The sequence below is a fragment of the Dromaius novaehollandiae genome, chromosome 7 (assembly GCF_036370855.1).
Source record: "Dromaius novaehollandiae isolate bDroNov1 chromosome 7, bDroNov1.hap1, whole genome shotgun sequence".
Taxonomy (NCBI): Eukaryota; Metazoa; Chordata; class Aves; order Casuariiformes; family Dromaiidae; genus Dromaius; species Dromaius novaehollandiae.
Window position 1 is genome coordinate 563,339 of NC_088104.1, and position 27,251 is coordinate 590,589.

The following is a 27,251-nucleotide window of genomic DNA, read 5'->3' on the forward strand; positions in this document are numbered from 1 at the left end:
GCAGGGTAAACAGTTAAGCACATATGAGCAACATATAATGTGTTATACTCTTTATATGTGAAGTTGCATAGTGAAACAATCCCATTCTTTCAGTGCACTTTTTTATTTGCTAATTCAATGACAAAAAAAATTCTAGCTAAGGTGCCATAAGTTCCTGGATAAAATACTAGGTTGGATCATTCACACAGAATATTGTCATCACCGTTACAGATTTAGTACAACTTCAAGAACACCGAGGAGAAAGTAGATAGAAAATTACATACAGACAAAATCTGGATGCAAGTCATTTTATTGACTATAGTATTTAAATCAGCTGGTAAGAATGCATCCTATTAAAAACATCCAAAGCTTCAGTAGTTTTGCTTTTCACACCTCTTTTATAAATAACTACAAATCCTGTTATAAACAGATTTGGAAATATCCCCATCTACCAACCTACCTGACAGTGTCCCATGCTGGAAGCTGCTGTCAGTGCTTGCTGCAGCACCTGGTGTTTTCTCAGCGAATTTTGTTCTTGGGAAGGAGTTATCCAAACAATATTGAGCAAGTATTCAAGGATATCACGATGCCCTCTCAACGCGCTATGGACCAAAGCGCATTGGCCTTTCTTGTCTAGGTAGTCAGCCTGCATTGGAAAAGAAAAACGTTTAAAGTTAAAAAACCAGTCTAGTGAAATGTCATGGTGACTGGGAGAGGACTGGAAGAAAGCAAATGACGCTGCTATCTTCAAGAAGTGCAAGAAGAAAGATCTAGGGAATTACAGGCTGGTCAGTCTCACTCAACCCCTGGGAATATGATGGTGCAAATTCTCCTGGAAAGCAATTACAAACACTGCTGTGAAACCCCTTCTGAATGCAGCAACTAGGCAAAGTCAGCCTTTCTGAATGCTCTCTTTTACTCCTCTTGCCAACTGCCATGACAACACCTGCAGTATCTCTGACTACATTTTGATGATAAATGTTGGTATTTCATACTTGGATTTCTAGGCAATACTAGTACAAAGATTTCAACATCTAGTAGGTGAACAGTCCCATCAACTTTACAGGAATTACTTATGCATATAAAATTAAGCACATGATCAGAAAGACAACTTATCATGGAAGTCTGCATATATGTTCTAAACTTTTTTTTAATCCCCCAAAGTCTGTGTGCTAATTATGTAAGTATATAATTATGTAATCAATAACCATTTTCTTAGGCATTCACATTATTTTTTGGCTGCAAGCATTGCAATCTTTGTGCCTCAACTTACCTTTGCACCCTTTTTGCACAGCAGTGAAACTATATTCATGTGACCTGCAGCTGCTGCGTAACTAAGTGGGGTCATTCCGTTTTCTGAAGTTCCATCAATAGCAGCTCCAAATTCTAGTAAAAGAGAGACCACTTCTTCATGTCCAAGGTGTGACTGAACACACAGAACTGGAGCATTATTTAGTACTTCTGTCCTGTAATTCACATTTGCTCCTGCCAAGATCAGCAGACGACTCACCTAAAATTTAATTTAAACAAAACAGTTTTTTCCATATTTGTCTTAATTTATGAACCAACTTTGACATCTTGATTCAGGTCCTTCTGTGTTACTCTCTAATTTTGATGCAGACCTTATTGGTAGACACTGACTTTATCACATATATAGCAACATGAAAGTTTACAAATAATCTGTTAGAAAATTATTGTACTACTAAACTCTGTATTATTAACATAAGGTCTACCTCTCCCCCCAAACTCACTACTCCTCTCTCATCACAGTTTCAAAATCCGTTACAATGGCTTGATTTTTGCAGCTGTGTTATTTACAACTGCTCTGTGGATTCATCTAACAGACTCCATTAACAGAGAATCAGGCTGCATGCGTGCACCCCCCCACCCCCCCCCCACCCCCAAAGCAAACAATCAAAAACCCAACCCCCTCCCCCCCAAAAAATATTGCTCTGCCTGCGTGCAAGTGTGTAAGCAAGCTTCCAGTCGAAAGGCTTAGCAGTTGGCTAAAATTGCAACTTCCAGCTACCATTTCCCTACCCTAATCCAGGGATCCTGGCATTTTTATTTTTTAATCTTTTTAATCTCACAGTTTTCCCCCTTTTACCATTCCCTTGGTATTTCTGCATACAAGAAGATACGGTTGAACTCTGCTCAGCAAACCAGGTGGTACCTTTGACCTCCTGGAATTTGTTAACACACTCATCTGTGCAACACAGTGTGGGTACACCAAAATGAGGGTGAAACCCTCCTTCTCATCTCAGCTATTAAGGAAAATGCAACTGGACTTTAGCAATCACAGTCCAAAACAGCAGAGTTTTAAAAAAGTACATGAGGATTTCTTTTTTCTATACAGAAGGTCAGTTACAGATGCCTTTTTTTGCTTTTTTAAATACTGGGTTTTATGCCCTTACCTATTTAAAACTCCTGTAAAGAGGTTATCATTAAAGGAAAAATACTTAGACTTATCAGCAAAGGAATTTATTTTTTTAATACATAAATTTCACCCAGTGTTTATTTAAAGGCTTTGTAGTTTCAGTGTTCCTTGCTTTATTCTGCAACTAAATCTTGTCACCTATGTATCTGCTCCATCACTTGATTTTTGCCAAAATTAGCATCTACTGATGAATAAACTAACTTTTGTACTCAGGCCTCAAAAACTAAACTAACTCTATTTCCAATTATAAACAAGAAGAAGCCTTTTAATTACATGTATCATCTAAATTACTGTGATACATGCAAGTTCCACTCTAAGAGGCTCTAGATATATAAAAGCCAATTAATGTTAGGACACTATGATTCCACAAATAATTTACGTGATTTCTTAGGAAAGCAGATTTTTTGCAACTTTTACTAACACAGCATTTAAAGTGATCCTGCAGTGAGTGTTTCGGAATGAAAATAAATGCAGGTTATCACAAGGATCAAACAAAAACAAAATTATCCGCACCATAAAAACTTCATTTATCAGAAGGTTTATCTTTCTATGGAGAAATTTTTCTACTTCTATTACGTATGATTACTCTCAATACCAAGCATATATACATTCAGTAGGCTCTCCACATGTATTGAAGAGGCTGTTTTCAACATATTCTTATGCTGATTCTGCATTATTTAATACTTAGAACTAACTTAACAGCTCTCAACTGATCTTACATGAAAAAAGGCACTTTCAACAATCATGCCCATTTTTTAAACCCTGTGCCTCTCTTAACCCTTAAGAAGTCTAAAGTCGAAAACAGAAAGGAGAACCTGGGAATGCTCAGTTATCTATTTCTTTATGCAAACTGATTATATTTAAACCTTCCAGTTTACCCTTGAGTGAGGTACAACTTCTAAAAAACATGCTTATCTACCTAAGCCTCCAAGACTCGGACAAGCACAGATGACACAGCATTTGCTATGTGAAGTGAACCACAAAGCCTTCCCCAGACTTTTCTCAGGGTGCTCTTTGGGTTAGGTATTACTGGTTTGAAGTGTGCTTACTTAAGTTCATCTGAGTATCTAATAATCTTCACAATTACATTTTGGAAATAGCCCAACAAAAGAGATCAAATAGCAATGGAGGAAAAAATTGCCTGTCTCTGATTACCAAAAAAGTGAAGTGATCCAATACAATGTAAAAAGCCCAAGGAGGCAGCAATACCAAGAGAATTAATTCAGCTGCAGAACAACTGATTTGTTTACAACATACTGTCAAAAAAAGTGATCTGAAATGTAATCTACAAAAAAGTGTTTGACACCTGTTGAGTAATATCATCCATATTCCAAATGTCTATTCAGAAATGTGGAGGCAGGAAATCTACTGATTCTCTTAGAGTACTGTAAATCTGTAGACAACAATCCAGTACTCCTCCTCTACTGTAACAATTAAATAATATTTGCAGAACATCTCTGGATGACTTACTGTAATGTTATTTTAAATTACATTTGCATTGAATTTAATAGTTGAACAGATTTTTGTTAAAGTAATTTCAAGGTTCAGTAACGGGTTTGTAGCAACAGTGGCAGATGGAGCACTGATCGCACATGAATGCTTATTTTCTTACCTTCACATTGGGTGTATAGATGTTTCTCAGAGAAGCGAGGGCTGCAGACAGTCCATCAGTACTATACCCAATCCACAAGGCTTGAAGATGACTGGAAGAAATTCCAGTCCTTTTACTGAAACCCTAACAGAAATGATATAACAGGAAATCTCTCTGTAAGATTACAAATAATATTTACATCTATACCTCATCAGCATCAAGAGAAGTTCTAATTTGGTTTGTTAGCACTGGTAACAATTTCAATATTAAATTATTAAAGCAACTCTGATGAGGATCTCTAACACACCTTCACAGAGATCATAAAACTCCTATTAAGCTGCCAGCTTTACCTTAAAAATGTGAGCTTTAAGTATATGATGACCGAGCTCCATAGTTTGTTGGCGGTTTAACTTTGCCTCCTGTCGAGAAAACATGAAAGCCAGTAGAGCATGTCCATTCCTAGTAAAAAGAACAGGATTGAGAGAGAACTGCATGTATAATTACACTTCCAGTAAATATCCTGACATGCTTGTATGTTTGTCACATTAACTCAAATTTCTCTGTTGGACTACTGAAGTATACCTATACCTGGACATACATAGTAAGATGTTCAAATATCATGAAAGGCAAATTTTCTAATGCTATCTAAACCTTCACCAGTGAAGTCACTAGCAGAGACAGTAACTATGTTCTTTAAATACAGTGAGTTCACTTATTAAAAAGAATTGAATAGGGACCTAAGAAACTTAAACAGCTGCTTGCTAAGAAAGTGTTCAGGTCTCTACTTGAATCATAAAATTTCACTGAAGCAAATAAGATCACTGGTTTGCGGATGGCATACACAAAATCAAATGATATCTAAAGCAGCTAGATCATGACTTCTGCAAACTTTCCAAATGATATCTGGAAATGTTTGCTGTTGTTGTCATCAGTTTATTAGTGAAGAAATAAGAGCTGCTTATGTTGTTACCTTTTCTGTTTTTTTAACCATTACATCTAAACAAAATTCTTTCCAGAATGAAATAATGCAAAGAGAAAAAAAGGCACATTTCAGGTTTCAAACACACTCCTAGTATTTCTGCTGTCACCTCACAGGAGGCCCCAGTCAGATGCGACGCAGCTTTAGACACTGACTTGTGCAACACTCCTCCTTCTGTGCTTGTTTCGTGTCGCACTCAGAACTGCAGCTTCCTCAGATAAAACACAGTCTTTTTGCAAAATTCAAAAAACTGAATCCTTTCAAAATTTAAGCTAAATTGTATATGTAGTAATCTACACCTACATTAGTCAGCTGCCAATTTTCCAGGAAACAGTGGAAGTGGAAAAACCTTGAGAAAACAAGGTTACCACATACTGTATGTTAATTAGAGTATATACTACTGGACAATTAACTGTATGCTAATTAGACTTTTCTGGGGTTGGGGGAGACTTCCCATCCCATCCCCAGAAATATCTGAACAAAACTTTCATAAAGAACAGCCTAAAATTCTTATTCTCTGCCTTCTGTTACATCATGCACTCTGCATCATGCAGGCAGTGGGCCCAGGAACAGCCAGAAACACTGAGAGAAGGTAGGAGCCAAAAAGTCTGCAACTCCGATATTCTCTCTACAGATAAGTGACTGCATTACCTGAACTCTTTTCTGTTAAACCCACTCTACAGCACAGAGAAGTCTTGGGTTTGTGATAATTTTAAAAGTTAACATTATTTATTATTTTGTAAAAACAAACTGAAATCCTACATTAAAAAAATGGAAGATGAAGACTGCCAGAACGTGCACGTGCAATGACGGCTTGAATGAAGGTTTTATTACTTTTGTTTTCTTTACTGTCTCCAGTCTAATTAATTCACGCTTTTGAACCCAAAGGAGGTGAGAAGGAACAAACTGAAACAATGCCATCTTTTAATTACAGGAATAAATATTTAAATATTTTTATTTTTAAAAGAGCCAAAATGATCTGTTTTTCTCCCTATTTCCACACACTAAATACAAAAGGAGTCACTGCACAAAATTGTCAAGAATTTTGCCATATTAATAACAACATAATACTCATTTCCCCATGAAGGTAGTGAAGTCAAATGCAAATTTGCAAATTCTGCAAAGTCTATTATTTATTATAACCTTTGACACTACTCATTGAGTCCACCTTTAAACATGTACAGGTTTTCATTTGGAAAAAAAATATGAGACTTGTGTTTTAAGATCACCCTCTCCTCTCACCAATTCTTCAGGCCAATTATATAAAACAGAACTGCAGTTATTTGAGCATGATTAACTGCAGCTTTTATTTACCTTGGCTCACATAAGAAGTCGGTGTTTTCGCCGTCTGCTCTCCAAACAAGCCATTCCCTGAAGGAAGGATGGCAGAACATACGTGTTTTGTCACGTCTTTTGATCAGAAAACATGAAAGGGCCTCCATCCTTTGGCTGAAGTCTTCCCATTGCTGTTCACCATTTATTTGGCCTGCGTTAATAGCTTGGAAAATCTGGTCATCTGTCATGGGATGTAGGGATGCCAGTGCCACATTTAATATTGGCAGGGCTCGCTCAAAAGCGGAATTTGTCATGAACTTCATGTTGCACTGAAGTAAATACAGTTCTGATAGAGACACGGGAACTACCTTGTAGCTTGCACTTTTGATCACTAGGTGACCTTTTTGGAAAAGATCCAGCGTCAACTTCAAATAGAGATAAGATCCCAGGCTTCTCATGATCAGGTGGTTACTCACTTTCCCAATAATGGCCGCATCAGCTTTTCCATTTAAAGATATATTGTTTATAATTTCTTGACTGTTGTTAATCCTGTACTGAATATAAGCATTCAAATCACCATGAATTTCTTTGTTGTCTGGAAAATTGTCCAGGGATACTCTGATAAAGGGCAGTGAACTTGCTACTTCCTGGGGGAGAAAAAAGCAAAAAGCACATACATACATTACAGTATTTCAGCACTGAAAGCTCCACAATCTGTCTTTACTATATTTTTCTTCTGTAATGAGCGCTAGACAGATTAAAAACAAATTTGTTAGCTACATTGTATCATTTTTCATAGGAAGGTCTTAAATATTTTACTAACCAAGCTCTGCAAGGGAATTAAAGGGGATGAGCTATACAAATGATCGCTTCAAATTTAAGGAAGCAGAAGACCGTATCCAGAACTGGACTCTTTTTTAAGATGGGGGCAGGAGATAAGGAGAGGCAAGGAAGAAAGTAACTTCCTTCATTAAGAAATAGATCATCATCCTTAAGTTCGAACAACACCTACACAGGTCTGTTCAGTTTAAGGCAAGTACCAATTATGGCAGTCATATACTTCACTGAGTTTATCTGAACATGTTTTTATGGTAAACAAAGATCTGAAAGACCTGAAACGTCTTAAAAAGAGGTGTCTATCAGGACAGTTTAACAAGCTTCTCAACACCTTAAAAATGCAAAAAGAAACTCTTTATTTCACTTGAAAGAAGTTGTGGAGGAGCTAGCAAGCAGTTTGACAGAACTGCTGGAAAGTCCCTGAAGGTCCTTGAACGATGAGAAAAGAGGAAGAAGGGTGTTTGCGCAAGGCGAAAATGGGAAAGTAAGAAGCAGAGAAAGACAAAGTTAGCGTCTTACTAATCCAGCCCATGTGCCGCGTGTCCCTGTAGCTTAACCCAATTATAGACTAGAGCTAGACGTATGAACAATGATCTTTAGCGAATCACGAGTGAGAAAGGTCACGAGTGAGAAAGATCACGTATGAAAAATCTATACGGGTATAAGTATACGTGTAAAACCTCAATAAAGGGTCTTCTGATTCACCCGCATCAGGAGTCCGTGCCTTAACTCTCCGTCGAGAAGTTATATGTATTTCAAAAGCTGAACTTACAGGCTAGTGGGATGTTTTGACCACATATGTCTCCAGAGAGGAAACACAATCCCTACTACAGAAATCACTTGTTAAAACTCAACATTTAGTTGAGAGCTAAACCTTTGATCCAGTCACGTGCTTAGAGCACCACTGGCTGGAGGGCAGGTACAGAATGAACTCTCAGGTTTGCTGAAGCACAGCTATACCCTAACATAGTTAAACAGACTTCACATCAGCACTGTCTTACAGCTTGTTAGGTTTATTAGAGGGTGTTTTTACCTGAAAGTTAGTTCTTACAGTCACAATGAGCTTCAGCCAGGGAGGAAATTTAAAAATTATGTTTGTGATAAATGAAGAAAGTGTATCACCATAATCAGGTTTATGAAATTCAGCATCATTTAAACCATCTATCAAAATTATGTATTCTTCCTCAGGAATCTTCTGCTCTGAAAAAAGGAAATAAAAAGAGAAAAGATGATTACAAATTTGCCTACAAAATGACACATTTTTATCCCCAAATTTTGAAAATCAAGGAAGAAAAGCAGATACCTATATGCACAGTAGTACATTTTATCTTATTTTGGTAGTATTCAAGAGATTAAACATTTAAACAACCGAAAAACAGTACTACTGCTACTTAAACCAGTCTACTCTTTATACTTGATAATTCTATTCAAAAAATGAAAAGAGTTAATAGCTTTGTTTTCCAGATCTCAGTTATAAAACAACACTGCTATAGAGTGCTAAAAAGTGTAAGCAATCACAGTGTTTTTGATCACTATTATTATGGATCCATTTCACAACTGATTTAAAAATAATTAAAAGATTAAACATAGCTATTAACACGTAACAGGTAAGAGATGCACAGATATGGAAAGACATATGTATTTAGTTTAAGCTATTAACTGAGACCACTTTCAATTACGATCCATTTACATAAACATTATCAAACTCAAACAAAAAAAAAGTACATAATTTGCAAAAATCAAAGTCATTGGTTTACACTTTCAATTCTGAGGAGAAAAATCCCAGGAGTAAGCATGAGATCTGCCAAAGGATTTCACACATATTTGCTGACAGTAAGCAAAATTCAATAACTGAAAACAGATTATCATAGGAATACCACAGACTGTGTTCACACATAGACCAGTCTTCTCCTGCCTCTGCCTTGCCAAATATCAAGTACCTGCTCAAGCTGACATATACACTGTCAGGCTTGAGGTTATCAAGGAAGAGTTTGCTAGTTTTTTAAAAAATACAAAACCATGTTCTTCCTTACATGCTTTCTTGGCAAACTGCTGTACCACTTCAATTTTTAAAACCAAATGAAAAACACGCTCACTTGGCAGGTGCTTAGGCACAGAAAATTTCAAACAAAGAAGCGTGACAAAAGTCACAAGCATCTGAAAATAAACTCCTTCAGTGCAAAATGTGTCAGCCTTAACTTCAAGCCACAGAGTTATCCTTGAGCTTTTTGGCAAAAACATAATACTGAAGTTTCTATAATCTTTAACACATTTTATAGAATTTTATTTAAAAACATGAAACATTTGTTTGAAAACTATTCATTATTGTTATAATGAACAACCAAAATAAAAGAATCCTTTCTCTAGAGGCATTCTGCTTCACTTGCTTCTCTTAGAGCATCAAAGCATATGTACCTGGATTTTTGGACTTTTACTAGCATTTTACATTAAGTTTCTGAATTGTTTCCTGCTTGACCTACCTCTCCTGAGGTTTGAAAGCGGTTCCAGCACTCCCCTTTTAAAAGCTGCTGCTGGATCTTGGACACAGGACCTCAGGCTAAGCATGTTTTGTAGGTGAGGCTCTTTTATGAGAAGATCTCTGTATGCTGTTAATTGATTTGAACGACAAAGTAGAGCTGCAATACTGTGCACAAATTCTGGGACAAGACATGTATATGTGTTGTCAGCTTGACAGTAGTGATAAGCAACAACCTGGAGAATTAAAAAAAAAAAAAGAGAGAGAGAGAGAGAGAGACCCAATAAATATTAAGACGGTTGCTAGTTAGTCGAATTATAGTAAAGTGTTACTAAATTTCTTTCAACTCCAAAATATTTTTCTGTGTTAGAATGACTAGCCAACTCCATAATTTGTGACAGATGGCCTGTATCAGAGCTGTAAATACACAGAAAAGAGGACAGTAAAAGAAGACTTTGACCTTGTAGGGCATGGAAAGAGGAAAAGAAATCAGAGTATCAGATGCAGGCAGGAAAATGCAGTCATCTGAGTCCCTGCCACTTGGATACAGAGGGTAACAGCTAAGTAGTACAGGGAAAATAACTTAGGCTCTACTAAGCAACCAAAATTTAACAACATTGTGTCACACTCTGTAAAGACCCAAGGACTAATTTGATCATCATTAGACAAGAGCAAATGACAGACAGCTATTAAGTACATTCTGATACAGCAAACAGACAGAAAAAGGACAACTGGCTTTATTATGATTATTGTGCAGGTATATATTATTTGAAAGTAGAATATAATGTATTTCTGTGCAAATCAAACCACAAGGAAAAAGCAGTATTCACAGTATATACAAAGTTGGCATGTCAGTGGCTTTCATGACACTGTTTCCAAATAATGTACGTTACATAAAAGATAGCAACAAGAACCTCACATTTTCCTCAACTATTTGCATAAGGCATGGAATTCAGACATTAATCGTTTTTTCCACTTGGGCAAAAAAAACCCCAACCTCCTAGCACAATAATATAATGCAGAAATAGTTTTTAATGACTTACCTTTAGACTAACAAAGTATGAAAAATAAAAAGACTACACTCAGACTCAACTTGTGCAGTAGATACTAACACACACTGTTTCATCTATTCAGAATCTTTGTTCAGTAAATATAGATACATTATACACAAACATTTTGTTTTATTATTCCTCCAGCATTTTGCTTTTGGACCATCTACCATGTACTGACCATCTGCTTCATAGGAACACAAGGCCTTTTTGCAAGTAAAGGATCCCAACCTTTCCATGCTCATATAGAACAGAAAGGATATTTTTAACCTATAGAAACAGAGCCACCATAATCAGCTTCTCAAAGAGGGAAAAAAAGTCAGCAGTAAAAGCAAAAACACCCCCTCCCCCCAAACACATACCTTTCTAAGGCCAAGCAGAATTCAAGATATAACTTGAAAGACAGGAAAAAAAAAATGACCAGCTGTGAAATTTGCACATCTTTTAGAAGTGTCCAAAGTTACTGCCTATTCTCCCACCACTGACTACTGGTATATCCAGGAGGCTTTGCAAAGCAGACGTCTCCCTGCAGGTTTGAGGTTTTCTAACATACTGAAAGAGAAAAGGCTATCAATGAGTGGAAAACTCACCTTTGAAGCAAGACGTCTCACAGAGTCACCTGTTTGATTTTGGTGTTCAGGACTACCAGGACAATTCAGGGTCTTCGTTGTGTTGGTTCCACTTGGAGGAGCAGACGGGGGTAACTGACTTAGGGGAATCTCCTGACCGGAGTCACCACCTACATTTAAAAGGGAATAAATACAAAAAAGACCAGACTTGCTGATAACAAACTGTGTTTTATAGGAAAACATCATGGATTATTAATTTTTATTCTAACAATAAAGATATTCCATGATGTTTATTGTTAGAATAAAAATTAAAACTGAGCAACAATATTAAAAAACTCTGTAGCTAGTCTGACAAATGCAAGCACATATTTGCAACTTTACAGTTTTAGAGTAGTTCATCTGACTTCTAGATCAAATCTATAAGATTACTGAAAGCATAACCATGGCGATGTGAAGAGTTTTCTTATGAAACTTGAATGAGCCAATACATATTATGTGACCAAACTGTTGTAAAATATCAATAGGCAGGTTTTTCTCCAGGTCACAAACAGCACATTTGAAGCGTCAAAGGTGGAAGTACGAGCAGTGACGGTCATACCCTTCTTCCAATTAATGGAGGCGTGGGATTGGCCAAGTGACAGAATCCTGTGCATCTCAGTGGAGGGCTTAAGACGACAGATCAATTTCTCCATAACTTGATTCTTGCCTCTACCCAAATTCTATGGAAAATGTGTGGTATACAGTGGGAAACAAACATGTCATTTTTCTCCTTCCAAATAAACTGATGGGAGAACAAGCTGCTACAGTCACGCCGCCCAGAGAATTTAGGGCAAGCACTGCATGACAAGAGGAAGAGATTTTATAGTGCCCCCATTTTACTTTCTTTTTTGAGGGGCTGAGACTGTGGTATATTTTGTGGAAGGTATTTGACAAAGAACAGAATTTCAACAGTTTCCTCTCCTTGCATAAAACGAATGTTTGTGAAGGAGTCCCTAAGGCACTACTAACATGTCTGAAAAGCAAATAACATTCTGACTCTTGTTATCAGTACAATAACCCAAACAATAATTCAGAAGAGGAACATACTTTGGGGGGATGAATTAGGACTATTTGAAGCTATTTGCCTCATGCGACTTCCATGGCAGCTAAGTGCCACCAGCCTTGAAATAATAGCAGTCTTCCCAAATCCCACATTTCCAGTAATAACTGCTCCCCTGTTCTCTGCCAGATCTGTATTCTTCAGCTTCTCTTCAATCACTTGAAACAGCCATTCTCTTCCGACAAACACCGAGTCTGTTGTTATGCTTGGTACTTCAAACAATAGTGGCTTCAGCAAAATGTCTTGAGGCTTATACGGGACGAAACGTCCTGAGAAGTGGCATCAGGAGAAAAGTTTATTAGAAGAAACTAGACATGCAATAAAATAGCACTGTTCCAGAAGATCATTCATTCAGTAGCCGTGTCAATCATGTTAATAATCAGACCTCTTCTTAGGGCTTTTACCCTAAAAAACAATAAAAACTGATTTGTTCAGTACAGGTCATCTCCATCATTCCCCTGTGAATTAGAGTCTATCTGAGACAAATTACAAGCATCATTTGAGGATATTTTTTGGTTTAGGATTGAATTTGAGTTAGTAAGTTGCAGAATCCAAAAGTTTTCTTAAAAACGTGTCAATAATTCTCTAAATTTCGAACCGTAAAACATTTTCATTAGGATTCATTAATTAAAGCCAATGTTAGAGAAATGCTGTTTCAGCAATAATTAACAAGCATGGAAACATGAAAATGAAAGAGGACAGCCTGAAATCTATATAGGATCTCAAGACTTGTTTTACCAGGAGGTTGCTTACTTTTTTCTGCTTTTAATCATTACTGGTCAACTAACAAAGCCTGCGGTTGACTAAGTTAGTTAAGAGAAGAAAATAAAAACTTGCATACCTCACTTCCATTTAACACAAACCTGCTATTTTGAGGTTCGAAGATCAGAAATACTGAAGCATGTATTACTTAAACAAGTCTATCGGTATTCAATCATTTTTCTGCCTAAACCAAAATTTGAATGATGGTCTCTGAAGATTAATACAGTGTAGTATTTCTTAAGTTGCTGAACACTTATCTAAATGTCACAGATGATAAAACCTGGCAATCAAGGAAATCTTCAGGACAGTTTCTAAACACTGAAAGTACACAGCTTCACTTTGGATATTCATATGAAGTACACTGCACTGCTCACATATACATTAATTAGATAAATAACATACTGGTTTATTATAAAAAGCCATTCATGCAATTTCTAAGCCACAGCATTATGCAGAAAAAAGTGTGAGCAAGCAGCTCATTTTCAGACATGTTGACTAATCTGTCAGGAGCGTATCTCCTGTGCTATTAACAGATCATACTTAGAATATGTTGTGGGATGGGGGATGTTTACAAGGATCTCAGAATATCCATGTTACAAAACTATGGTAGATTTGCGTGACCATGCGAAGGCAGATGTGAAAGTGTCTACCTTTAATTTCCTGTTGCACTCTTCCTCCAGCAGTGTTGTGCCAAGGTAAGCGAATTGAAGTGCGCAAAGGAGTATTTCTTTGTCCATCCAAATAACTCAGATCTTCCAGTTTGGTTGAACTTGTTGCTAGAGTATTAAAGAATTGAAGCTTATTCTTCTCTCAGCACAAGTAACAAAGAACATTATTAGTTACTATATTTTTGATTTCAGCATGAATTTTACAGATTAAGTTTTTCTAGCCGATTGCATGTCCTGACTTTTTTGTTTTTAATCACACTAGCAGTTTCCTTCTATGGAGGCAGACTATTTTGAATAGACACCTTTTATTAAAATACTACTGTCTCCTTGAAACATGCAGTGGAAAGATGTTCCTCTTTAGTCAGATGTGCTTCTTTCCTGTTTTTATTATGTATTATATATTTAATGTAAAACATTACCATCAGAATTTAAAATGACACTAAAATTTGTGGAGAAAAGCCAAAAAGACTTAGACTTTACAAAATATTTAGTAAAACTTCAATACTTCCACGCAGAAACACAGCAAAAGAGCTACACGAATCTTCTGCCTTGGTTTCATTTGGAGTTGCTGGAAATCTAAATTTTGCAATTAGACTAGCACTGTATGTATTGTACTAGACATTGTATGTATTATTCCACCACAGCCAGGACATTGACAATCACTGTGTTAACTAAGTCTTCATGTTCCTCTGCACAGATAAACACAGTTCTAAACCACATGAAAGTTCTTGATGAGAAACTATCTGCAACAGTAGTTGTTCTCACAATGTCCTCATACAATTAAAATACAGCAGTGCTTCTACAGTATAATGTCACTCTAAGAACGGGAACGGTAGCAAGTTTGTGTGCATCACTTTCAAAATCACCTACAGCAGCAGTCATTCACATTATAATCTTTACAAAATGCTTTCTAATCAAGTCCATTAAAGAATTAATTAGATTTTTCTCCACTCAGAAGGCACTCACGTCTGCCTTAATTTCCTCACATGGTAAACAGTACTCATGTTAATACAGATTCTTTTTTACTATGAGAACAACCCTATCATTGAGGTCAGAAGTGTTAGGAACAGGTTCGGATATTAGTTGCTGGTAGACGAATTATGAGAAAATATTTACTTTCTTTTTCTTGAATGCTGCAAAATAATGGATAACATTTTTTCTTCAACTTCTAAGCCAAAATAATGGATACAAAGAAAAGCTAAAAATCCAAAGAGCAGACTTGTCAAATTATATCAGATATGTATCCTTTTTCGCCAAAAACAAACAAAATGAATACTCATATTAACTAAAGCAGTTTTCAAATTGGTATCAAATCCAAAACTTTCATCTGAAAAACACTGCAGTAATTACTTAATGAAGAGGTAACTTTGGGTAAAATTCAAAATAATACACTCTAAAAGGAAAATCTCCAAATACTACCATCTTTCAAAAGAGAAGTCTAACTTCATGAAGCAACATGTTTAAGTAAGTTCTTGTGTTTGAATTATTTTGGGTATTTGTTTCAACAAGATTAATGTATGGGGGGCATGAAGAGAGGTAAGGGAGTAGGGAAAAAACTAACCCTCCATCCCCTGCCCCCCTGCAGCCAGGGAGGTAGTGGTGGGGAACAACCCAAAACCTCCAGCCCCCTCTGCCCCTCCTCCTAACAGACTTATCTGGGGCTGCCCACAGGCAGGATGATTCATGCATTTGGTGACGACCAGGGCAGGCAGATGCAAAGCAGTCCAGGCTGGGCTCTGAACTCCACAACAAATATTAATGCTTCCGTAGCCTCACAGATGGAGGCTACACAAAGTTACTCCAAATTGCCGCCTTCTGAAGTTGAAGCAAGATAAGCAATCCTCAGACTCTTGTAATATGTTTCAGCATAAGCTTGAACTCTTCATACTGTCGGCAGCTTCCAAGACTTAGGCCATTATTAATTGTATTCAGGGTACCTGTCCCCAGCATGCATAGGTCTTGCCCCATATTTCAGATACCAAAGGTCACATCACCTTAGCAAGTAGTATTTACACAGTCAGAAGAAGATTCCTACAGGGATTAAGAGGCTTGCAATCTTTTTCTTTCACCTTTACATGACATGGGAAGGTGAGGGGTTATGCCATTTCCACTGTCTTCTCTCAGCACTCATTGTCATACTGTAGTGTTTGTGCCAGGAAGGTGAACACACAAAAATAGTGCTCACATTAAATTATGAACCTGTAGAGTTATGGATTGTAAAGTGCTATTGTCAGAACTTAGAAATTCTCTCTGTAGGGATCATTGACCCCTGAGCTCTAACCTCAGAAAACTAAGGTTTTCGTCACTCTGCCTTTATCAGGTTTTTTAAACTCTGAATTTTTAGTTAAGTAAATCTATTGCCACATATGTTGCACCCATATTTCTGAACACTTTGTATCAGATCATTGGTTCACAGGGTTATATTTATGCAAGTGAATCTCATGTTACAGTTGGAATTTAACAGGTTGTTCTACACTCAAGTTGAAAGTGCTTTTTCAGAGAGTCATCTGTTACGACACTAACGAAAGTAATGGAAACACATTTCCTGAATGGAATGGTTGAACTAGAAGGCAAAATTTCAGGTAATCCTTTAAAAAAATATGCTTCCCTTATTCAACAGGAATGAGAGTATGATTTTGATCCTAACGTACAGATCTAGCAAATGCAAGCATACACAAAAGCAACAAATTCAAGGAGTTGGTTGACATCAGATACAGTTCTAGAACGATTGACGGATATTAAGATATCTCAAGAGTCCTGACCTAACCAATACTTATTAAAACTCATGATAAAAGCCCTCTACATAACAATTTTAAACAATTTACATAATACACATCTATTCAATTTAGAATGTATGCTGCTTCTTTTTTTGTACTATAAAAATACTTTCAAGCCAACAACATAAGTTTAAAAGAAAGTTTCAGCAGAAATGTCACATCATTAAGAACATCCTTTTTCTATCTCAAGACCTTACCTGCAACAGAGTTTGGACGAGGCATTATTAAAGAGCTAGAACTCTGAGTATAGGGAATGCGACCCTCTCCTGGAGGTACTTCTTTTGGCAAATTCTCAACAGATCCAACCGTTTCCTCCTCTGCAACTGGTGAACAATTATCTGTTCTTCGATCGTGAATAGCCCCATGCTGTGTTCCAGCTCTGAGACTCCCATCCTTACTCCACTCCAAACTGGATCCACTGCGATCATCATTTTCTGATGAACTTGTTATGGTTGCTGAAAAAAGAGAATAATTCTGAAGTATACTGCAGAGGACAAGGGCCCACTCATATTAACATGCATTATACTTTTCATATTCACATGGCTTTTCAGGCCCACAGATAATATTCAAGTAGTTATTCACAGGACACTGTAAAATTTGAATATTGTTTATCTAAAAAAGCCAAACAACACCATTTCTCAATTCGGGAAAAAACACCTGAGAAAGCAGTCAAGGAAAAACATGTTTTGAAGAATCCTGTTATGTCTTTAGACCTACGTAATTTGTGCTGAGGAAAAAAAAAAATTCTGGTTTTATATGAAGGATCTACTGCTACACCAAAACATGTCCCAATTTCTTCTGGAAATTAAAGTGCTATAACACATCTTGCAAATTTTCAAACCAGTTGACAAATGTGGAGCCATTAACAAAAGCTCATTAAAGAATACAAATAAATAACATCTAAAGCAAGAATAAAATATAAATACATATTTTGGATCATTCATATTTTAAAGACACATACTTTGCAAAAAAAATTCAAATTAAATGCTTTGAAAAAATTTCCCACAGCTCTTCCAAAGTTGGCAGGCTTGCAGCAACCCTATTTGTGTCCGAACATCCTGTATATTGTGCAGCATAAGTGATAAAATGCAATGCTGTTAAGACATTTAGCTCAGGTAACAAAGGCAGCTTGACCACATTAGAATGGCCATTAGCCTGCACTCTCGCACAGCTGGTGAACTAATCTTGATATACTGCTTCCAGCAGCTGCGATAGCTGTTCTACAGCTCTGCTATCTTTGTCAAACAAGAACTATGCTGTGCTAGACCCTGAAATTGTTTGCTAAAAGACCAACAGCTCACACAAAGGGTGCTTCACTTACAGGCCTACTAACCTGACATGAAAGACAGAACATACAAATCTTACCTGCGGCCTCAGCCCTGACCAAGTATAAGCTAAGAACATCTGGGGGGACTTCAAGCAGAAAAATAGTTGCTGGAAAAGGAGAAATGGGGGTGGAAGGAGAAAAAAACCCCAAAACAGTCAGTTTTAACTTATATATGTGCTCAAGTGCTTTTTTTGGGAATACAAAGAAGAAATGAAAAATCCATGTACGAAATTAATTCACTAACTTCCCTAATATCTTCCGAAAATAAAGCTATCCATTGTAGGAAGGCAAACTCGATTTAAAGAAGTAGGTTTTACCTCTAGCCCTCATCCTTTAGCAACAAGAAATTTCAGATTAGTAAACATTTTGTTTCTACACACATTGAAACTCAGGACTGAGGAAAATTCCTAAGGTCAGTTAAGCCAGCGTTTAGGGGCTAGGAAGGACACAGCAAGCTGATAACTACACACACAAAAGCCACTAAGACAGTCGGTTATGTCTCCCCCTCCGATATGAAGCAAGTACTTCGTTACATCCTATTTCACCAACTTTTATCCTTTCTTTTTCATAGTTATTTCAAGATGTCCATAAATGTTTCTCTGACATGTTGCATGTTAGATTAGGTTAGATCACCAAAATACTGTACAGGATTCCTAGTTATTTTGTTCAGTGTTTGTTTTTCTAAAGGTTGCTAAATACTTGACAAAACTGCACAAAGTATTAGTAGCCCTCAGTTTTACTTTGCAGACAGTTTATGGAAACAATTGCAGTAGGAAGAGGAAGTTTTCTGAAAAACCTGGCACTCTTAAATAGGTCAATATCACTGTTTCCAAGCCTTCAATGACGGAGAGCAGGTCAACTTATCCTACCCCGTCGTTCCCTTGATACTAGAAAGTTACAGAATGAGTGGCAACAAACAACCTCCCAAACTTTGAATAATAACAACTGTTCTCTCAAAGAAAGATAACATATCTCAAAGAAACATATAATATCATTTTAGCATAGGCAGAGTTCTGATGCTTTCGTATGTCCTTCCAGCAGAACAAGCATGGTCAGCTTTACAACGTCCTTTATACAAATTATAGCTTTGTTGTCTACAAACATAAGATAGCAAAATGCACCACCAGTTCCTTTGCTAATCACTTTTTGTTCTGTAAACAATTCACTTGAAAAAATTACTCTAGTTATGAGAAAAGCAGCCGCATTATGCTACACTATTATGAAGACCCAGAATTGACTTCCCCAAAAATTGAATAATATTTTCCAGCGATTTTTCAAATTATTGTTTAAAGTATAAAGGGTATCAGGGTATGTGATCATCATTTTTACATTCCTTTCCTAAATACTTACTACATTTCACTGTCAGGAACAGCATACAAGGTTAGCTGCATGTTTAATCAGGCCCAGTACAGTATACGAACAAAATTTTAGATTATATTAAACATACTAATTTAAGTTTTAAAAGTATTTTAGTGTAGTAGTGTATATAGTAAAGCAAATGCTCAAACAAAAGTTTTATTTGTTTCTGAAGTCGTAAACCAAACAGAAAACATTTACAATTAATTTCTCAATACCATGTGAAACTTTCTGGCAGGAAGCTGTAGTGTCGCCTTTTGCTATTAAAAAAACAAATGTCACAAAATAAGCAATATACAGCTAGACTGATCCTCGACTACAAGGCACTAAGGAGCACACAGGTGGTTTTCGATGCCACGTTACAGAACAGTAGTGGTGTGGGAACACCACTGCTGTACTGAATTGCTCAGTGAAAGCTGAACCAATGCTAACTGCATGATCTAGAGCACTCTGCCTACTCCAGTTTGGTGGGCTGCAGTGCAAGAATATTTACAATATTGACAATTGTAGTCAATAGGACCTTCTACAGTATCTGAAGGAGTAAAGAACTTGCACTCCTTGGAGACCTACTTTACTGAAGTTTGATGAAATTCTGTTATGTTCTTGACTAAGAATACTTTGCAGGTATATATTGCTTGTTGTATGTTTTACAGTCACATTACTCTAAGCTTTACTTAAAACAATACATTAAATTTTCACAAAATAATTGAGCACTTGGAAGTTCATCTAAATTAATGAGAACAGAGTATCTATACGATAGAAACCTAGTGACTCAACACTATCTTGGAAAAAGGCTACATCTAGACCAGAAACGAAATAACTCAAATGTCCCAGCACAAGTACTACAGTTGATGAGGGGAAATAAAATACAAAAAAAGGAGCTTGATAAGTTGGGGGAAGGGACGTTGTCTGTTCTTCTCTGTTATGGTTTGGTGTGGGAGTTAGAGAGGAAAAAAACTGATTATTATCAAAACATAACAAGCATTAGTTGAAGATTATCAAATTACACAGTTCTGGGGTTTTTAACTTGGATCAACTTCTATAGCAAAGTATTTCATTATAACTGCTAGTTTATATATAAACGTATACAACAAAAGAAAATACAGAACTGAATGAAAGGGCATTGTGGAAAAAAAAATCAATACTTGTTCGAATAAAAAAGCAAAAAAAGTCTATCTGAACTTCGGGTCCTCCTTGGGCTAAAATTTTAAGTGTTAAATATTTACTTGTGATAATTCCACACTGGACCAACCAAACCATTAACAAGCAGACACCCCCCCCATACTAGAGCTGTAACGCGACGCAGAAGCACTGACTGCTCGTGGGAACGCTGGGGCTGGGCAGGTCCGAGGAGGCACTGACAGCTCCTCTCACAGCGACTGCGTTGCAGCTCCAGTCTTGCAAGGCAATGAGGTACTCGCACAGTCTAACTTTATTCCAGCTCAGCATCACATTTAAAGAAATTTAAGAGCTGATGCGTAAAGTCAAGGCGTCATATTCTGAGAAATGCCAATAACAGGACATACGTTTTAGAGGCAGTAAAGGAAAAAGCTTTTCAGGCATTCCATTAACCTTTGCACACAGCTTAGGCTGAACTTCTGTAGATAAATTTATTGCATTTTTATAGTTGTGTCAAAAAAATCTGGCTCTTCCTACAGTACTTTAAAACTAGCATTTCTCCTGGATTGAAACATAGCATCAGGGAAGTCTGCCGCTCAAGATTTCCTTACTGAAGTTGCGGCAAGTCTCCAGAAAAGCTTACATTTTGGCCAGTAGCCCAGGCTTTTCTCCTATTTAGCTCACTGCTGAAGATGAAAATCTGCCTCCACTTCTATTATGTCAAACTCAATGGAAACAAAGAAGAATTCAACTACAGCAGTAAAGCATCAGAGGACTAACAGATGCCTGAACCAGCTTGGGGGGTGGAGAGAGAGAGAGAAAGAGAGAGAGCGAGAGAAGGAGAGAGAGAAAAGAGATTTCCCATCAAAGAGTCTGCTCGCCCAGAAAATGTAGTGGGAACACAAATACAATGGAAGCCAATGTAAGTAGCAAGAAAGAACAAGCTGTTTTCATGGCTGGATGAACTCTGACAAAGACATTATAAAAGAGCCTTGCTAAACATAATTTAAAATGCACATTTACTGTGATTAACAAATTTGAATGCATTATTAGACATATTTGTATATTAAAAAACAAATATAAGAGTAATTTATTAGAGAGGTGGCCCTTATTTCCCTTCTTAGCAGCATCCCTTTCCAGAGAATGGTACAGCCTGTAAGGAACTGAGCAACTACATTTTGGGGGCACGTTAATTTAGTTTCAGTTCACGCTCCTTTTTATCTTCTTTAACATGTTACGCATGGATCAAGTTTAGACCTGAGCCTAAAGCTTTCTGAGCAGATTCCCACAGAATTAATTACATTATTCCTTGCATTTAAAGACAAGAGCTACAGCTCAGCAGAACAGCGGCAGATCATTTTCACAAAGATCCCACGATCAAGAACCACGTGTACTCAACTGAAGGAGCTACACAGTGCTCCCCTGCACCAGTGTTGTCTCTGTTTTTTTCTGCCCCTGCACTCAGATTCATACTCTTCACAACTCCACCATCCCTCATTTCTTCTCCCTAATAAGGGCCTTCTTTTCATTTTTCTTCTATTTCTGAAACTCCCTCTTTTTCATTAATTCAATAGGTAACTTTTTTCACCAGATTCAAAAATCTTCTCTTTAACTATTACTCCTTAAAAGGTCATACAATGAATGATGCAGCTGTCATGACAATTTTACTCTTTCAAGCAAACAGGGAGCTAGTTCTGATCCCATCTACAATGTGTATATATTCACAGAGTATTTCAAGCTTGCAAAGCGTGGGTAGTACAGATTTGTACCAGTATCTACATTTGTCCACTTGAGGGAAAGGAAGGTCTCACTCAAGAACAGATTTTAAAAGAGGTTAAAAGAACAGAGCTCCAGACTACTGTCCTGCCTTTCCGGAAGGAGAGAAGGAACCCACCCAACCCCAAAACAGCAGCTGCTTCTGTGGACTCCGATGAACTATATATTACTGTTATTGTAAGTGTACTTATTCCAAGACTTTAGTATATGCATAGGAAAAGCATCTTCTGTGACATTGAACTTCATATACAAAATATGCACGCATTGCTCCCTGGCCCGCTTCACCTCACAGAAGAGCACAATAATGCTGCACGTACGCAACGAGCAGAGGAGGAGTATCTCTTTTTCCCCTTCACCTATCGGAGGAGCAATATAATGCATTAGTAATGCCAATTTTTATACTCAAATTGATCCTGTGCTCACTGATACAAACACAAGCTGTGTGCAAAACAGGATACAGACCCTAAACTTTTTTGCAAAGTCAAGTATTTTTTTTCAGTGCAGTACCACTTTAAACAAATGAACAAACACATTGGTTTAGACCTCCATACAGCTAAGCATTCCAAACCAAAATGACTCATCTTTTTGTAGAAAGGAAACACTCACCATTTAGAGAAGCCATAACAAAGGTCTCAAATTTTAAGAAAAATGCCTTAGCAGAAAAGCCTAATATTCAGTCCATACATCACTTATTGATCACAGATGCAGTTATGAATGTAAAGTGTCTTTGTAGCCATGTCTTATCTGATAATCTTGTTTTGTTTTAATTGCACAGCTCTCAGATTTCTATGTCATTCAGTGAACAGATTTAAACTACTGCATCAGAAAGACAAAATCCCCTCTATCTTCCAGTGTTTACAGTAATAAGTTATATTGTCATGAGTTGCCGTTCCAATGTTATGCTCTACCTGCATATATTAAAAAGAACATTTTAACCATGGAGAGGAGTAAGTTACATTAACAGATAAATATTTTTTGCAGTAGAGACTGTCTCTTCCAGGCATGCATTCCTGTATTTTACATCAGTATACTCACTTGTACAGTCATCTGAGCTTTTTTTATACTCACACCAGAGTAATCAAAGCAGGAAAACCTAAATTCTGACTAAAACTAAAACTCACGGATTATATTCTCAACTCAGGCAACAATTGAGATCTATGAATCCAAGAGCAGGAATTCTGATACACACTTTCACTCTCACCAAAACATTAATACTGTCTCAAAACCAGATCTTACACAAAATTGACCATGATAGATGACATTGTCCAATTTACTATGAAACAATATCACAAGAATGATTTTCTAAAACTGAGATACTTAACTGTTGTATCAATTACTTAAATGAGACTTATGAGCCATTATGACCATCTCTCTTAAGGTACCTGATCAGTGAAGACAATATTATGCCGTAAGTTACTACTTCTAACTCCTTCACTTTCTAAGAAAACATCAGAACATCTGTACAGTCAGAATAAATCATTATCAGCTCTGTTATGAAAAAGTCTATCATTAATTCTTGGCAGGTCCTACACCAATGGTCACGAAGAAAGCATTCATAATGGCAGAGAAACAGGGACAACTTTCACTTGAAATGCCTTCTATCAGCAAAAGATATAATTAAAAAGTACTACGTTCACAGTCAAAGCCAATGACACGTTAAGCTTATTTTGTTATATCTAATCATTTAAGATTTAGAATTGCTTCCCTTTACGACGTCCCTGAATTTAGCCCATCAGCTAGGCTTAAACAGAACTGAAAGATCACTTACTAGAGTGAGAAAGCTTCAGGTTATGGGGCATTTTGTGCCTTTTTTTTTTTTTTTTTTTGTGGTAAGCTTAGCAGTTGTTACAAAATCAATTTTAAAAGAGTCATCTTCTTACAATAGTTTGTAATAATGCAAAAAATAAGCTTTTTATATCTTATGCTTGCTGCTTTCTAGTAAATAACATTACAGCAGCCACCTGGATTCTCAAGATATGGCAAGATAATGATACTGACAAGGACCCATCAGGGCAGGGAGCAGAAACAGAGATGACAGTACAAACAAGGGAGCAAAGAATTTAGAGCTCTTTTTTGATACTGAATAGTCTTACTGAAATATTTAGGTAGTTGGTAAAAGGAGCCACTTAACAGCTGGTCTGTGATGGTAGCTACTTCTCTAAAGCTAAATGATTCCATATTTGGGGACGCACATAGAGCCTCAGCTCAGTTTTCCCCTCAGTAGACATTCATACAATTTCACCTATTCCTTGATGAATCAATCACTTTGATCCCAATTACTGAAAAATTTGCATTGTTTTTAAACAGCTTGATTTAGGCTATCTTTGCAGGAAGTAGCATTAGTTATTTTTTCCTCAGTTGAAAATTAAACTGGTTTCAAGTTTCGCCATTATGAAATGTACTGTAAACTGGCACTGGTTGCCCAGAGGGGTTGTGGAGGCTCCACTGTTGGCGATACTCAAAACCTGACTGGACATGGTCCTGGGTAACCTGTTCTAGCTGACCCTGCTTGAGCAGAGTGGTTAGATCAGATGATCTCCAGAGGTCTCTTCCAACCCCAACTATTCCGATTCTGTGATTGTAGAGACATATACAATGCAAGACATAAAAGAAGCGAAGAAAATAAGGAACAGAATGGAACAACAATAGAGAAACTTACTAATTTTAAAGAAAAACATGGAAACATTAGAACTACACTGGAAAACAGAAAAAGGAAGAAAAATGCACACCTAAAAATGGCAACTGTTACAGGCAAAGAGCATGATTTCAATCTTACAACTCTGAAATATTTGGAACTGCAGCCAGACCACTGCATAAAATCAATCAGGAGAACATGAAGCAGGTACACAGGCTTGTGGTATTAAGAAAAGGTTAATTCTATTAATTGCATTACTAATTAAGATGCTTACCTATAATTCCGCTGTCCTTGCTCTCCAGGGTGGAGCTAGGGCTGCTAATGGTTCCACAGGGACTACCTTTGTGGGCTGCTGTTTTGTCAATAGAGCTATTGAGAGTTGAGCAGGGACTGTCAGTGCTAGGTGAGGTAGTGCTGCTGGTGAGGGTAGAGCAGGGACTGACTCCTTGACTGGCTATTGTACACTGCAATGTGAAGCAAAAAAAGCAGTTATTGCATGGCAGGCAGTATGCATCTACTGTCTTGAAAATTAGAAACATCAATAAGTAGAGTAAGAACAAAGCAAAGAACCCATTTCCAAGCAAGAACTTAAAGAAATGGAAGCTTTATCTTGATCTGGGAGCCTTAATGATATGTTTACAAATTACTCTTAAAAGTGACTTCTGAAGAAAAAAGGGAGATTCACAGTTCAGCACAAGAATTGCAGTGAGGTGGATTTCTTCTCTATTAAACATTTCACTGAAAAAACTCCAGTATTCATTCTCTGTGTTAAAAGCACTCAAACTACAATCTTATTCACATATCACTATCACTGAAACCTAAACTGATGTGCAAGATTTATGAGGCCTGGGATTAGAAACGGAGCATTAAATGGAAGTGAACTCCTCAAAAGAGGGGAAAAAATCCCCACAAAAAACAAAAAATAAAAAACCAAAGCACGTTCCTATTTTAACAAACTGCTCACATTTTCCATCCTCACAAATCACTGAGGAGAGCAGTAGAAAAGGTTCCTCCTAAATATATACTGAAATATGGTGGACAGAACCCTAGAAGCTATTCACACTCGCAGTAAATTAGATTTAGCTTCCAATACTGATGATGATTCTACTCTTCAGAAGTTGTTCCCCCGCCCCTTTTTTTTTTGGCAGAAGAATGCAATATTATCCCACAGTTTAAAAAAGAAAACAAAGAATATTACTTGCTTGTTCTAATTCATTTACAACTCACTTACCATTTCTATTAGTATGGATAGTATTTTGCTAAATATCAAATAACTGTAACTAGCAAATAGAGGAAATAATAGCAGTCCTCTCAGAAACAGGATGAATACTAAATACATTATTTTCTATTATCCTACCATGGCTTCATTTTTCTCTTCTATATGTGCAGAGGTTGGGATCCCTTCTCCCAGTAAAAAACCCAATCTTGTCATCAATTCTTGTGCTGCAGGAGAACAGCTTGAGTCTTTATCAGGCTTTGCTTTGGAGAGGAGGGAAAAAAAAATTGAAGATTACAGTCTTATCCTTGGAAATTATTATAAGAAGCAGAAAAAGTAAAATCAATTTTGACACCAACTCTTCTGTCAGCAATACATCATCTAACAGAGCAGCTGATGCCATTTAACTTTTCTGTCCTTTAGGTTTTAAAGTGTTGGTGGGTCTTGAATGCTTTGCATGTCTTGCACAAATTTCAGGGACGAAAAAAACCCTGGCAGTTAAAAAAAGAAATGGTTAAGTGCAACCAGTTACCTGTATTAAGAAAAGACAAACAATTCATCAGTGGATTGACAACTAATATGATGATTAACATCTACCAATAGCATTAAGCTCAGCGGTGTCAAAGCTCAGTGTCAGATGGAAATTCTATTCAAGTTGTGGGTTTTTTGTTTGTTTGTTTGTTTTTTACAATTTTTTCTGTAGAAGTTACAAGTATGAGAAGTGGAGGTGAATAATACAGATGTTTTGCAATCTCACAGTTAACACTGCAACTAACACCACACACTTTTGTTGTGCCTGCTGTGCAAAGGATGTGAACATCAGCTTTAAAGTTCCTAGCTTTTCTGGTTACAAAAATATGTGATTTTATCAGTACAGGGTTGTTTTAAATTACCTTTTAGTGTTCAACAGATATATTCAAAGAGCAAGCTCAAAAAGAGGCACCCCTCAATAAAAACAGCTATTGAAAAATGATAACTTTGTTAGCTATTTTCAGTTGCTTACCTCTTTAGGGGAAACACTTACTGCTAATAGAGTTTCTCACAAACTAACTTCTCCTGCCATTTTATTTGACGGCAACAGTTTTGGCAACACCTACCAATCTGTAAACGCCCATCCCGAACAGCAACATTTATACAATTTTCAGGTCTGCTGTCCATTAAAAAAGAACATAATAATCTGTAGGCCTGTCCTGTTCTCACATATAAATACTCAGTTTATCAAGGAGCATGACCTAACGACTCTGAGAAATAGCTTACACTGCGAATTTTCAGCTAGTGAACTGCTGGCTGTGGCAGCTACACCGGACTCTGCAAAGAGAAGAGA

General features: G+C 37.0%; 1 protein-coding gene across 9 annotated transcripts in view; it reads right to left on the reverse strand.

Annotated features, from left to right (window-relative positions):
- Positions 1-27,251, reverse strand: part of TANC1 (tetratricopeptide repeat, ankyrin repeat and coiled-coil containing 1) — a 110,277-nt gene that overhangs the window by 18,694 nt on the left and 64,332 nt on the right. For all 9 annotated transcript variants that reach the window (XM_064514496.1, XM_064514494.1, XM_064514499.1 and 6 more), the window contains 13 exons: positions 26,069-26,190; positions 24,986-25,175; positions 16,696-16,953; positions 13,704-13,829; positions 12,279-12,560; positions 11,214-11,362; positions 9,579-9,810; positions 8,132-8,298; positions 6,301-6,908; positions 4,358-4,466; positions 4,029-4,151; positions 1,253-1,489; positions 440-625 (listed from right to left, as the gene is read on the reverse strand). In XM_064514496.1, the coding sequence (XP_064370566.1) occupies positions 440-625; positions 1,253-1,489; positions 4,029-4,151; positions 4,358-4,466; positions 6,301-6,908; positions 8,132-8,298; positions 9,579-9,810; positions 11,214-11,362; positions 12,279-12,560; positions 13,704-13,829; positions 16,696-16,953; positions 24,986-25,175; positions 26,069-26,190 (2,789 nt within the window). The remainder of the gene's footprint in view (positions 1-439; positions 626-1,252; positions 1,490-4,028; positions 4,152-4,357; positions 4,467-6,300; positions 6,909-8,131; positions 8,299-9,578; positions 9,811-11,213; positions 11,363-12,278; positions 12,561-13,703; positions 13,830-16,695; positions 16,954-24,985; positions 25,176-26,068; positions 26,191-27,251) is intronic.